The sequence below is a fragment of the Canis aureus genome, chromosome 14 (genome assembly GCF_053574225.1).
Source record: "Canis aureus isolate CA01 chromosome 14, VMU_Caureus_v.1.0, whole genome shotgun sequence".
Taxonomy (NCBI): Eukaryota; Metazoa; Chordata; class Mammalia; order Carnivora; family Canidae; genus Canis; species Canis aureus.
Window position 1 is genome coordinate 4756817 of NC_135624.1, and position 15502 is coordinate 4772318.

Below are 15502 nucleotides of genomic sequence, written 5' to 3' on the forward strand. Positions count from 1 at the left end.
ATGAATAAATAGATAAATCTTTAAAAAAAAAAAAAAAAGAAAGAAAAAGAAAGAAAGGAAAGGAAAGGAAAAAGAAAGAAAAGAAAAGAAAAAGAAAAAGAAATTGGAACTGTCTTTTTAAACTGCCAGAATAATAAATAAGAATATTGTGTTATTAATTTGAATTTGAATTTCTGTAAGTATTAGTGAAGTTGAGTATCTTTTCATGTTTACTGGCCAGTTATTTTTTTTCTGTGAACTAATTACTGTCAGAGTCTGTGATTTTACCATATGCAAGCTAATAAATCAGCCAGTTAGTGTTCCATTGCTGCTGACAGAAGACATAAGACTCATGGGTCAGAAACAAAGAACATTATTGCTACAGGCACGACAAGCAACATGAGTATCATACAGGCATTGGTTCCTCTTGCCTGCTCCCCCAACCCTGCCCTGGGTTCCACAAGGGCAATGCAGAAGGGCCCTCAGGGGTTGGATGCATGTGGTAGGTAGATGGCACAGCCAAGAACATGAGCGCAACAGATCCACCCTCTTTAGAGTGAGTCTGCTCTTTGACCTGGAGAGAGACTTTACCACATCCCTCAAAGTTGTTCTCTGTAAATACAACCTAAGAACCAGCCCCAGTTAATAGCTTTCAGGGCCTTGCATCCTATTCATACCTAGCAATAACATGCAGGGAAGTTCAGGGTCAATGGCTGATTGCCTTTTCCAACATCTTCCCTTTTTTATTTTTCTATATGCTTATTTATCACTTCCACATTGATTTGTAAGCACTCTGTGCTATCACAACAGTCATTCCTAGATCTATCATTAAATATCATGTATTTTACCCTATTTGCTTTTTTTAATTTGATCATATACCCTGTGGTTTTGTGGGGTTTTTTTTTTCTTCAATGGGTTTCATGCCATACCTATAAAAAGCTGCCCTATCATGATAAAAATATTAACTGATTTTTTTCTCTTATGCTTTCAGTTTTGGCCTTTAACATTTTGATCCTTTTGGAATCTACTTTTATGTTAGAGTGCTGTAGGGACCCTCTTTGATTTTACCAAATGGCTAGATAGTGCTTGCAACTTCATTTCCTGTCTTTCTCCTACTTGTTTGAAATGAGTGGGGAAAAATTAGAGAGGGAGACAAAAAGAGACTCCTAACTCTGGGAAACAAACAAAGGGCTGCAGAAGGGGAGGTGGATGGAGGGTGATGGGGCGACTGGGTGACAGGCTTTAAGGAGGGCACTTGAAAAAAAAAAAAAAGGAGGGCACTTGAAGGGATGCGCACTGGGTGTTATACTATATGTTGACAAATTGAATTTAAATTTAAAAAATTTAAAAATAAGTAAATTAACCCCCCCAAAAAATGGTATCTTCCTTACATAGTAAAATGTATCTGTACTTACATCTTATACTGTTTTTCCTATTTCTTCTAATCTATTTGTAGGTCACTACTCAAACCTTATCTTTTAACTGTTACAGTCTGATAGTACACTTAACACCTGATAGAATTTGTTCTTCATTTTTTCTTTCATTTAAAAACTTTCTTGGCTGTTTTCATATATTATTCCTGAATGGGTCCTTTAAGACAAAGTAGGTAAACAAAGTGAGTATAACCATGAAAAGAAATTTGAAACTACTGTCTTTTACAGACTTATACCTTCTTAAAAGTCTTATTCATGTTATAACTTTTATAGTTTAATATGCATTTCAACAAATACAGAACTGTATCATAGTTTCTATTTGCAACTTCTAAAATCTTTATTTTATTATAGATTCCTTGTAGTTTGGAATACTGGGATGAACTCCAGAAGGTTTTTGTTGCATTTCAAGAATTTAGTCTGTCTGAAAGCAAAGTCTGTGAGCTACAGTTGCCGGATATCAATCTTGTGAGTGACCAGAAGAAACTAGTATCCTCGGATCTTTGGAGAATTGTCTTGAACAGCAGTCAAAATGGTGCTGATGACCAAAGGTAACTCAATGAAAAATGAAATAGTGACATTATACTAGGAAACAGTCATCATATCATTGTATCTAGTGACCCCTCACTTAGCGGTATCTTGGCTGGCTAGCAGCTGCATCCGTGTGATCTACAGATGAGAACTAGGACACAAGACAGATGTTGATATAGCAAAGTTTGCGTACTAAAAATCCTGCATTGTATTCATAGTATAGCCCTGTGAGCCCTCACAATAAGAACCTGTTCCTTAATATAAAAACAAAAAGGGCAAAAAACAAACTACCAAAAAAAAAAAAAAAAACCTGAACCATTCTGAACTAAAAATATAAAAAGCCATTAATTCCTCAGCAGACTCTTAATGACACAGTAAACAGTATGTATGTGTAGTGATAACCCTGGGGCATTAAGAGAAAGGTTAAATAAATTGTATTGCCTACTTCTAAAAAGATACATTTTGGGAATACTTCTTTCTTAAGATGTGTTTTAAAAAAAAAAAAAAACCTTTAAAAGATCTCTAGACATTAGAAAAACTTGGCTAACTAAAATGATTCCTATACAAAGGATTTCTTAATAGTTCTAGATTCTGTTTGGCTATAATGAATCTCTAGAGCTGTAGACCTCAGGTGTTATGTGTCATGTCCCTATAACTTCCTGTTACACGTCTCCTATAGGATATCTGGTTTGTGGCAAAACAAGCCAAGACTGTCCTTGTTTTCAGTATTCGCCTGCTTGACAATCCGCTAACTTAGAGTAGAAAAAAGATTGGCTTCAATAACCTATTTTTACCACATCTTCTCATTTATGTGGCCCTATGAGGTAAGCATTTCTGTTGACGCTCCCACAAAAGACAAGAAAAAGATACTAAATCACAGTGAGTGGAACAGGAGGGATCATATGAGAATGCATGTACCATGGGCCCAGGCCCACCTTACTGTCCATCACTCTCCATGACCTACCTCCTGGTCCTTCTGAAGAACTGGCTTTAGCATTATCTTCCTCCTTCTGTATAATCCCTTTCTTTTTTCCCCCAAGCAACGTTCTGGCACTAACATGAGAAAAAACATCCATCATTTGTAACATCCTGCAAATCACCTGTTTTCTCTTTCTCTTTTACCTTTTTTTTTGTCCATGACTATATGCCTTTATAGTTACAATTATAGCATATAATTTATAGCATATATAGCATATAATTTTGTATTATGATTCCTACTTTATATTATAATGAGTTGTGGGTTCTTTCTCTTTTTTTGAAATTAATAACATTATATGTTCATTAAAGAGCATTTGGGAAATAAAGAGAATGCCACCAGGCATGGTCATATCACAATGATAACCTCTGTTAACCTTTTTACAGTAGCCTCACAGTCTTTTCCAGTGATTACCTTCTGTGCTTAATAATAATATGTTTTATACTTTATATATTCTATTTCTAGGTTATTTGGGCTCTTTGGGAAAAATTGCCTTCCTATTATATTACTTAGTTGATTACAACTAGTAAAAATATGTTAGAGGAGTGGGATCTTAATTTCACTTGTATGTGTAATGCAGCAATGAGTAAAACACCCACCCTGTGAGGAGTCAGCAGATACATAGAAGATTACATATTCTAAGTACAGTTTACCTAGTCAGAAACCAGAAAGTCTCAGAAAAAGAGCTCTAAGTAACAACAACAACAAAAAAAAAATAGTAACTTTTTTTTTTTTTTTTAATTTTTATTTATTTATGATAGTCACAGAGAGAGAAAGAGAGAGAGGCAGAGACATAGGCAGAGGGAGAAGCAGGCAACATGCACCGGGAGCCTGATGTGGGATTCGATCCCGGGTCTCCAGGATCGCGCCCTGGGCCAAAGGCAGGCGCCAAACCGCTGCGCCACCCAGGGATCCCAAAAAATAGTAACTTTTTTAAAAAAGATTTTATTTAAGAGTGAGTTGAGAGAGAGAGAGAGAGATCACAAGCAGGGGAGAATGGCAGAGAGAGAAACAGACCCCCAGTTGAGCCAGGAAACTGAAGGTCTCAATCCCAGGACTCTGAGATCATGACCTCAGCTGAAGGCAGATGCTTAACTCACTGAGTCACCCAGGTGCCCAACAAAAAAATTGTTTAATCTGAGTTTCATTAATACAAGTATCAAATTGGAAATCATTTCTTGATTCTAATTATGAAAGAATGCATTTTCAGCATTGAAAGAAGCATTTTAGACAAGGTTAATTCCTCTGCATCTGAAACATTCATAACAATTACTTTTGTGGTAAGCTTAGCATTACAGAAATGTGGAACCTTTAGAGAATGGAATTTATGCAGACAATCAAATTCAGGCAATTTTTCACCAGGCTTTTGACATTATAATCACAGATCTTTTGTCCTCACCTGGGATTTTTCAAGTTACCTAATACTTCACAATTGATCTTGCTTTGTTTGACATTAACCATTTTCAGATAGAATTTGATATTAATGAAATTAAAGAGTTGGTTTAAAAGTCAACATCATAAGACCCTACTAAGACACTTTTCAAAAGGGACAGTAAATAAATTCTATCCAATTCTAGAAAGAAAACATTAATGCTCTGATAATACGTCAGCCTTTCATGCAGAAAGAAAACTACAGTTAGCTTCAGTATATTCTGTCACAAGACATTTAGAACTAGACAAAAACCTGATGCTTTTATGATTAGAGATTATCTTATAAGTAATATTCTCAGTGGTTGAAAAAGGATATGCATCAGACTGTTGTACGTTCCAGGAAGAAAGTTCATAAAAATAAATCCCATGAAGCTTAATCTTAAAAAGCAAAGAGCATCTTGTCCACAGTTGGCATAAAGTTGCAACAGTGTAGGGTTGCTCAGTGTTAATGGCATCACTGTATATATGTATATAGGCGCAGTATTTAATAAAGAATTCCAAGTTAGAAGACCTGGATTAAAGTCCTGGCTCCATCCCCAACTTTGAGAAACTGATTTCTAAGCTGGGGCCTTAAGGAATGAATAGGAGCTAACTGGCCCAAAGGGGGCAGGTAGTCGTCATTACAAAGGACTGGAGAAAAAAGAGCCAATCTCTTAAACTTTACTCTGTTTATCCCATACAGGTATATTATCTTTAATTCAATGCCTGTATATTTGTACATTCCACTATCTTTAAACAATGGTTTCTTCCTCAATCATATGAAACTAAACGATTGGTAGCAATTACACTTTTTTGAAGATGGCGTTTGAAGTAGAGTAACTTCAAGCTTAGTTTCCACAATAGTATTGACCTTGTAGGGGACTTCTATTTGCTGTGTACTGGACCAGAGACAAGAGATACAACCTTGAAGCCCTGATCAAGATAGCCATTTCAGCTATTTATCTTTAATCTAATCATGTTCTGTATTTGCACATACCCATTGCTTAAGCCTAAATAAACCCCCTTTATCAGGTCCTGACAAGAAATAGAAGGTGCACTCAAACTTAAAGATTGAGGAGAGTTCAATGAAAGGACTACTTATAAAAGTGTGGACAGGATTTAAGGGATGGTATGTACGGTAGGGCTAGGAATCCTGGGGACCCATCCCCTTCTTAGGCCTGAAGAAGCCAGAGGAGTACATACCCTTACTCTACTCTCCTCTTGCCTTCTGATCTCCCATAGGCACCTCTTGCTAGCTGAACCAGAGGACAAAGCAGCTTGTTAATACAGTCCAATGGCAGAGAAGAAGATGGGGAAGGGTAGAAAGTGTGGATCTAGCGAGCAAACAGAAGGTAGCCAGCAACTACACACTCTAATTGGAATTTATAGTTTCTTACCCAGTAACTGACCCTATGAAGAAAAATAAGGGAAACAAGAGGAGTGGGCCACATTCTCAGGTTTTGGGTCACTCTGCTATGTTCCCTGGGTTTGGAATCAATTCTGTGTCTTCTGATGGACCGGAACAACTATCTAATTTGTTTCCCCCTCATACCCTCACTCCAAATGATACAAATGACTAATACAGAAGTATGTGACTATGTTAAAGTCTCACAAATTACAGTCTCACAATTACAGGTAACACAAATAACTGTGCAGACCTTGATATATATATATCAAAGTTGTCCAGTTAACTTTATTACCAATTGCTTATGCTCAACTCTGTTTACCTCTGCCAATTCTTTGTGGTTTGTTGCGCATTTTACATAGTAATTTCTCACAACATTAGAACATGTGAAAGCCTGGGTGGCTCAGTGGTTGAGTGTCTGCCTTTGGTCTAGGGCGTGATCCTCAGGTCCTGGGATCGAGTCCTGCATTGGACTCCCAGCGGGGAACCTGCTTCTCCCTCTGCCTATGTCTCTGCCTCTCTCTCTCTCTCTCTCTCTCTGTCTCTCATGAATAAATAAATAAAATCTTTTTTAAAAAAATTGTGTTGGCCTTGAACTAATAGGTGAACAAGTTGTCCATAAGTTGTGTGATATGTGGATGGAAAAAATTGGGTTGGAGGTAGGTCAATATGACCTGGCATTTGAGGAATCCTGTGAAATTTTTCTGCTAATAATCTATAGGCAATAATCAACATGAACTTAGTTTTTAAAAACAACTAGTTTATGCAAGTAAATACAGAAGATTTGAGGATAAGAGATTAATTATAGGATTATGGCTGCTAACTTAAAAACCCCATATAGAAAGACATTTTACTTATATGTATTGGAAAATCTAGGTTACTGATACTCTTTTATTACTTACTTCCCATAGCTCTGCAAGTGAATCTGGTTCTCAAAGCACTTGTGACCAACTTGTAACTCCAACAGCCCTGGCTGCATGTACCAGAGTCGACTCCTGTTTTACCCCATGGTTTGTCCCATCTCTTAGCATTTCCTTCCAGTTTGCTCACCTGGAGTTCCATCTTTGTCATCACCTTGATCAACTAGGCACAGGTACCCTTTACTTTAGCATCAGAATAGCACGCACTTAATACTTACTGTTTTTCTTGAGTGTTCTCAAAACCCAATTCATCAGTTTCTGCCCAGATAATTTATTTTACTTTCAACTAGTAAAAAGATGTGGAAGGATTTTCATTCTGTATATTGCAGTATTGATGTTTCAAAGTGCTGTGATTGTTGATCAGTTCTACCACCCAAAGCTCCTTCCCTACTGACTACCACCGATGTGGTGGTGGAAATTTTTAGAAGAGGCATTCATTTCCTCTAACAATGAGCACTGGCAAAATTATTCTGAAGTTGACTTCATATAACAGATGTACCCCTTTTAAACCATCATATGGACCTATTATATAGATTACCAGTAGTAATTATTAAACTGACATGATTTTTCATGCTTCCTAGTAAGAATTTTCAAGGAATTTACAAAAATTCAGGTTTTAGTGTTATTCCGATTAGGATCTTTTTGAAAGAAATACATCTGTTTCTATTCTATGTCCTGAGCCACTACATTAATGATGGATATATTCCAAAAGTATCCAATATTACCTGATTTCAAAAGCATGAATATATTCTACAAAGGATAGGCAGAAATTTGAAGGACCATCATTTTTACAAGTTGGTAAGGTGGAAGATTAAATTTTCCCACACACTGAAAGTGGTCTTTTAAAAATTTGCCAATTGCACATGAATAATTATTCCTAAAAGTCTATACCAGACGGTCCCTAGTTAGTACATTTTGATTTGGGTTTTCAACCTAACATGTAATGGAAAAAAAAATCAGATTTAAAAAATCAGATTAAAACTAAACACAGCTGCTGTTAAGCATCTTGCTTTTTCAGCAAAAAAAAGAAAAGAAAAGAAAAAGGAATTCAACCTGCTTTTTCTAACTCTTCGAGTCATATTTTTGTTTTTGAGATTTGGTTGGTAGATAACAGAGCATTTCATAAAACTCTCCTCAGATATTCACCCCCTCTTCATTTTATCTGTTGTCTTCTGTGATCAAACTTTTGTCTGTGAAAGTGAACGTGAACTTTGACAAAATATGTTTGAGATGTGCCAGTTGAACAAAACAGCTTCGTTGGAAAATATCAAATGGTAATTCAAATATCGTAATGCCTTCAAGAGAGTGTTAGGATTTATTAAATGGCAGAAAGTGAATTCAGTAACCGAAAGGTAAATAAACATCATGTCTTTATTTCCATAAAATATTGGCTCACCTCAATTGCTGCTTTTCCTATTTGTTTTCCCAACAGCTCCACCGCAATACTTAAAGCCATTTATTTCTGATAAAAATGTACCATCTGAACTAGAATACATGATTATTTCCTTCAAAGCACCTCACTTATATCTTCGACAGTGGAACAATAGTCCTGTCTGTCAGGAGATCCGATTCTCATCTCAAGCTGACTGTAAACTTCTTGAATGCAGAAATGTTACGATGCAAAGCATGGTGAAATCCTTCAGCATCTTCGGGCAGATTGCCATTTCCCGTGAGGCAGTAGAAAAGCTGCTTGACTGCATCATCATAGTGGACTCTATCTTTGTAAACTTTGGGCAGCATGTGGTTCACTCTCTAAACACTGCAGTACAAGCTTGGCAACAGGTATGTGCATCCTAGAACAGTTTACAGCTTGTCTGCATGTGATCTTTACTAGGCACTCTGTATTATCACTTCTAATAGTAAGTTAAGCATAAACAAAAATATGAGAGAATGAAGAGTTTGATGGGCACCATAATATTTGGGGTTTTCTCTGTTTGGCAAAGTGATGCATGTTATTTTTAAAAGCTTTGGAGAAATGGGTTCTCTACACATGCATAGGAGATCATGCCCACATTTTTGTGACTAATGTACCACATCTGTGTGGAAAGTAACATATTCCCAGAAATGTTTTCCAAGTATTATGGCTTGGCTTTGCCAAAGCTTCAACTCAGTTATGTATCAAATTGTCTAAGCATCCATTGCAGAAATCTAGGACCTGTGTGAGCCTTACTGATAATAAGCATTTTATCTTTTCAAAGGGAAAAAGCAGTAAGAAGAAATATGCAAGCCCCAATAGTCTTCTGGTCTTTCTCCTATTATCATTCTGCCATTTTTAATCAGTTAAATCAATATTTTTTTTACTTTTATCTCTTGCCAGAATTAGCTATATCATAAAAAGGGGATGAATTATAAGTCTCTGCTGAAAGGCATATTTAAAACAAGGAACCTGTCCATGCCGCTAACATGAAAATGATTTCACAGAATGTTTGGATAATAACATGCTTAGCAATTCAAGAACAGATCACTTCTGCTTCCTTACTGATTTTCAGTAGAATATTGTATCTCTGTAAAGTTTGTGTTGCTATTTAAGCTGGGATATTTCCCCACATTCTGTGTATGCTACTTGCGTTTGTGCGGAGCTGACTTCCCAGGAGAAATGGTCCTTCATCCTGCACTGACCTCACGTGAAGACGGGGCAGGGGGGGTAAGGGGAGCTGTGAGTCCTCAAACTTAAGAATGTTTATGGGAATAAACTCTTTTCTTTATATGCATGAAGACCTATATAAGACTAAGGAATTAATTACCTAACATGGCACTACAATAGCAAAGGGAAAGAAGATAACACATCTGTTTTGTATTTTAAAATTCTTTTTTAAGGGCATTCCATGGTTTTCTTGTTGCAAAGGACATGCGTAAAATAAGAGCTAGTGTGATCTAAATCTTTGCAGCTGGTTCAAATAGTGATGTGAAAAAAAACCTCCATGGCTCCAATTTCTGTTTTTTGTCATATTTTGAACAATGCATTTAATAAAAAACAAACCTAGAAAATTTATAAAAGAGTCATTGATAGAGCATTTAAACCCAGGATATTTTTGTCTTGGTATCGAGGCCATTATAAGAGGACTCATGTGTAGCAACTACTGCAAAATGGCCTTCAGAAATAAGTTTCCTCCCAGGGTAAAAATATTCTCTTAGACACAGCTATACATATAAATAAAGTATGGTGCATAAATATTTAAATGTTTTAAACCACATCAGAGTGCAAATGACTGACTGGCTAACACAGTGCCTTGAAGGAATATTCTGAGTTTTTTTAAAAATGGAATTGTATATTTGATTAAGTAGAGCCATATGTCACGTAGCATATTGCTGACAGGTACATTCTATGAATAGTTGATTCTGATTTATACAGGGATTTGGCAATGTTAACATGAGCCACAAGAGGATACACTTCTGTAATTGTTGCTGTAATTTTCTTGTTTCCTCCCATGTCAAGGGTACTTGCCACCAAGTTTTAATGTGGTAGGCATCTAACCCTATGCATTCTAAAGTAAATACAAAATTGCACTACTTTGAAATTACAGGACATTTGACATTGAAATGGGTTTATAGAGGGTTATTAAGTTCATTGTTTCTAAGATGTTCTGAATGTGGTTTATTCCCTTAGTGGGAAAGGTTAGTTTCCCGAGCTTGGAGTCTATTATGTATACAGTGCTCATATACAGTCTAATTATTGCCAGTGAGAAATATGAACTTAATAAGCAAGATAAGTCATTCGCGTTCTCAGCATACTTTTTTTGGATTCATATCTAAGGCAAGTCATTTGTATCCAGTGTGGATGGACCAGACAGTTGAAGCATGAAACAATTTGGCCTTTCCCCTTTAGGTCACAAGTTCAAGATTAACAGAAGCCTTCATCAGTGTCTCATTTCTCTGGCTGTAGATTTTTTTTCTCTTTTGCAAATGATTAATGTTTTGTGAAGCCAGATTAAGGACCCAAAATGCCACTTGCAATTTGCTTTATATTTCAATGCCATATTCCCACATTTGAACAAAGTAACATTTAAAGTGGATTTTTACTTAAAAATGAAGGTTATGCTCATGTGTCTTATCTTACACCAGAACGATGTTTGTCTTTACGTACAACACTCCAGCACAGATCTTAAATGCAAATAAGCCATCTTTTAATTTCAAATCTGAGTAAGCATCCTGAGACTTAGACTATATGATGTCGTATAAGATGCGAATGAAGCGTTTTATAATATACCAGAATTTAAGATACTCCAAGAAATGCTTATACTTATTACAGTTATAATGAACTACGCAGATGAAGGAACAATAGAGAAACAGTTCCCTGAGGACTTTGAGTATTCTTTAGAAGAATGTAAACAACCCCCTTGTGTTCTTTCATTTATATTTTTCTAAAACACTCATCATTTATTAAAGGTCAGTTTTTTGAGATGAGGAAAGGAATATGATTTTCTTGTCCTACTCAAGCCTCATCTGGTAACTTAACCTCTGTGTTACCAGAAGAGTGATCCCAGTTCATTGTGAAAACTGAATTTCAATCCCAAGACATCTAACTAAGTGGGAGTTTAGAATCATATCCCTTTCTTCATGTTTGTACTCTTGGACCTAAAGGAGAGAAAAATGTTTCTAAGAAGAGTAGTTTTATGTTGATTATATAATGCTAAATGGAAAAATCTCATCAAAATAATTATACACTGGGACTCCAGTTTGATTAAAGGTTTATAACCCTTTAAATGTAAGACATATAAGATAGGATTAGATAGAATAAGCTGGAAATGTAACAGACAGGACACTCTGAAGAGAAATGTTGCTAGAAGAAAATCCACCAAAACATCAATAGCAGTTATTTGAGTATAAAATGAGAAACTTAAAAGAAATCCATACTTTCTATATTTCCTAATGTTTCTACTTTGAACATGTATTCATTTATAATTTTAAAAATTTACATTTACTCATATATTTGTTTCCTAAGTGTTTATCAAGTCCCTCTGTGTCAGGCACTATGCTGAGTACTGGAGATAAAGCTGTAAATAACACAGTCCCCCCTTGAGCAGGGGGACTCTAATGATGGAGACAAGAGTGAGCCCAGAATCAAACAAATAATTCCTTAGTCCCAGTGGGGAAAGTGAAATTGTGGAGTGTGATGTGAGCATAAAACAGAGAGACACGACTTGGTCTGGGGGGTGCTCCCAGAAGGCCACACAGAAGAAGGAAGAAGCTAATCAGTCAAGTGTGAAGGAAAAGAGATCCAAGCCAGGAAAAGGCACTGAGGCAGGAAGGAGTTTGATGTGTTGAATGACTTGAAAGGGGGCCCGTGTGGTGTTGGAGGAGCAGGCAAGAGCTCACCGAGCTGGGGCGTAGCAGGCAAAGGACAGTGGCTCACAGGCTGCACAGGGGTCAGATCAAGGGCACTTACACCCCACTGGCAGTCAAGATTTGAAATCATAGCTCATGATTAAAAGCCACAGCATAGAGTACGGTAGACAACAGATCACTGTTGGTTAGAATCGCTTTGGTCTCTCTTTAACCCAAGACTCTTTCTTCTCGTGATTAGTGTGGCGGTCAGGAAAGGTTCCGCTCCATGAGAATAGGGAAGTTGGTGAGAATGGATGGGTGACAGAGTGCGAAGTCCCCAAGGGGATCTGGGAGAATGAGGTGTTTCGGGGCCTCTCCATCAACTGCAGCCAGAAGGCACTGCCCACCCACTTAAGGGACTTTGTGCCTGACTGGCAATGGATTCTGTCCCCGAAGACACCTGTTCTGGATGAGATTCCAGGTCGGGTCTTGGTCTGGCCTGGATTCCAGGGACTTTCATCCCTAGACTCCTTGGCTTCAGGCCTCTTATTAAATCACTATGCTTGTGAGTAACATGTCCCCTTTTATTCTCCTTCCCCTTGGGAAAATGGCAAGTGACTGAGTGGCATTGTGACATTTAGCTCCCTGACCAGGAACTGGAGGCCTCCTGGAGAAGTCGGAGTTGCTGTTACCTCCCATGTCTGCAAACCAATTGGCTAATTAAGATTTTTTTTTCTTGTATTCTCAACTTGAGCATCTATTTAACTCTCCTTTTCATTTACCTAAAGTATGTTTATTTTTTAAGCTGTAAGCTAAGCAGAGTGGTGGAAGAGGAAGCACAGAAATGCTCTATCACTTTGCCAGTGTTTGATATAACAGCAACCAAAGGAGACACCACACAGTTGAGAAGGGATCTCTCAACACAGGAACATGTACTACCTTGTTGAAGCTCAGCAGATTAATAGAAGACACGAGCTGATTGATGACTGTTAGCTGACACAGACACTAACAACCGTTTTTCAACTAACATTATCTCTCTTGAAAATTGCGACTTAGCTTACATGGACTCCAGAGCTAGTCTGTTTTGTGTGTTCGGCCTCTTAACAATAGAGGAAAGTTATGGTTTTATTTACATCTCTCCCTGAACAGATTTACACACACACACATATCCACCCTCCCCCTTAAGGGATCTGGGGATGTATTACCTAAATGATCCTTACTTTCTGTAGGGTACAAACTGTGGCTTTGGTAATTGGTCTTGATTGTCGAGTTTAGAAGGCCAGGAACATGGTAATTCTAGCCTCCAGTACTCTGCTCAAAAAACGTGCACTACTCAGTACAGCATTCTTTGTAGCATGTTAATTCGTTTTAAAATGTTAAAAGTTTGAGGGATCTCATTGTTTTTTCACTCTTCTGTGTGTATGATTTATTTTGCAGGAGTATAAATCAAAACATATTTTTGGAACATTTAAGATCTCTTTAAGGTATTTTTTGTGCTTATCCTGGAAGTATAGAATACTTTGTATACCAGAGCTAATGACAACCGATTTTTAGTGTTTCTGTGTTGTAACAATCGCCACTGGGCAGACAGCTGCCAAACATCTTGCAATTAATCTGATGCACGTTGGCTTTCGTATTCTTTTTCTTTCAGAACAAATGCCCTGAAGTAGAGGAGTTGGTCTTCAGCCATTTTGTGATCTGTAATGACACACAGGAGACACTGCGGTTTGGCCAGGTGGACACTGATGAAAATATTCTACTGGCGAGTCTCCATAGTCACCAGTACAGCTGGCGCTCTCACAAATCCCCACAGGTATTTGAGAAACAGCCTTACAAACACAGCAATTGTTAAGGTTGGGGATTCATTTATTCTGCATTTGTGTGCCTGTGTCTAATTTCCCTTTTTAAGTCTCCCAGGGAACCACACAGCATAGCTGCCTCTGACAGAAACCCAGAAACATTTAGAGATGGGAGCATAGGGCAATCATGCTCTCTTGGAAGGGAGCAGTCTCCTGTTTAGCACAGGTGCTGAGGAGGCAGCACGGTGTGGTGATTATGAGGCTGGACTGTAGAGCCAAGGTTCATAGGCTTTGATCCTGTCTCTATAACCCTCCTTTGCTCTCTGGCTTCAGTTCTCACATCTGTAAAACAGGGATAATGATAGGACCCATTTTATAGGTTCTAACTGAGTTACTATGTATGATGGCACTAGAATAGTGCTCGAAGTACTATAAGCATTATGTGTTGGCTATTATTATTTATACATTCGTTCAGATTTTTATTGTGTACATACTGTGCACCTGGCATGTCCTAGGTCCTGACATGCAAAGACAGGGAAGTCACAGTCCTTGCCCTCCAAGGACAGCTCACAATCCGTGACCAAGGAGTCACTGAGAAAAGGCATACCAAAGGATGTCTGTTTTCCAAGTAGTATAATTCCATTTTCCTGTCACTTTAGATGGGAATAATTAGAGGGATGTGCCCTGTAGGGATAATATGAGGATGAATTAAATACAAAGATGTGGTCTTAAATGAGTAAAAGAAATCCTAGGAAGTCATCTCAGGAATAATGTATTTTTAAAACTCCGAGTAATAAGGAAACTACTGCTTGTGATTAAAAGAAAGCCATTAGATTAGAGAGCAAGTTTTCCCATCTGGTCTATAGACCAGCTTCAGAATATGTTATGCCCTCAGGGTCCCTCTTGCTTCCCCTGCCCCCACCCACCCCCCCACCCCACCCCCCACCCCCCCGGCTAGATTCTGAGTTCTGGCTTGCTTTTTCATCATACTGCCACGCTGCCAGTATAAAATTTGAAAAGGTAGACACAGTACATCCTTATTTAAGAATATTTATTTAATTCTAGTTAACCTGATAGGACATTAAAACCACATAAATCCTTTCTTAATGAAACTTTTTAGAAAAATTTCTCAGATGAAATAATTTTGTACTCATCTTTTTAGAGAGAATGACATTCCCTTGTTTTCTAATGTCTCTCTCTCGAGAAATCTCCACGTTCTTAAGTGGCTTAGTTGTTTGCCCCTCGTAACATAGTTAAAGGCCAGTTTGTTTTTTTCAAAATCTCTTTAGGATTTGTTTTCTTATTAATTGCAGAAGTGAAAACATACAGACATGTGACAAAAAATTTTTAAAAACAGAACTCCCATAATCGCCACCACTCAGAGACAACCCGTGTTAATATTGTTGTATAGCCTTTTCGGTGTTCAAAAGTTTTCATGGTCAGCAGTGAGCTGCTACTAACAGGAGAAACCTCTCTGAAGGCACAGCCACAGGTCGCCCTGACCTGCGCCTGCAGCCCCCACACCCACACCTGCACAGGCTCAGGCCTTCCCCCACAGAAAGCAAAATACAAGAGGCTTAGCTCCCCTTCCAGTCACTCTAAGATGCACAGACCCACATGGCCCTTGGTCACCCCCAAGATTCCCAGACACTGGAGCCAGGAAGAGAAGGGTGATCACAGAGCAGCTGGTTCAGGGCTGGGGAGGACCTAGAGTCTTCATGTTACGGGCATGCGGTGTCTGGGTGGGAAGGAAAGAAACAGGAAAGAACCACAGTTGACCACTGCCA

At 38.0% G+C, this 15502-nt stretch overlaps 1 protein-coding gene across 11 annotated transcripts in view; it reads left to right on the top strand.

Moving 5' to 3' along the window:
* VPS13B (vacuolar protein sorting 13 homolog B) overlaps nucleotides 1-15502 on the top strand; it is a 718401-nt gene that overhangs the window by 619804 nt on the left and 83095 nt on the right. For all 11 annotated transcript variants that reach the window (XM_077846720.1, XM_077846711.1, XM_077846713.1 and 8 more), the window contains 4 exons: nucleotides 1764-1960; nucleotides 6643-6824; nucleotides 8084-8433; nucleotides 13568-13729. In XM_077846720.1, coding sequence (XP_077702846.1) covers nucleotides 1764-1960; nucleotides 6643-6824; nucleotides 8084-8433; nucleotides 13568-13729 — 891 coding nt within the window. The remainder of the gene's footprint in view (nucleotides 1-1763; nucleotides 1961-6642; nucleotides 6825-8083; nucleotides 8434-13567; nucleotides 13730-15502) is intronic.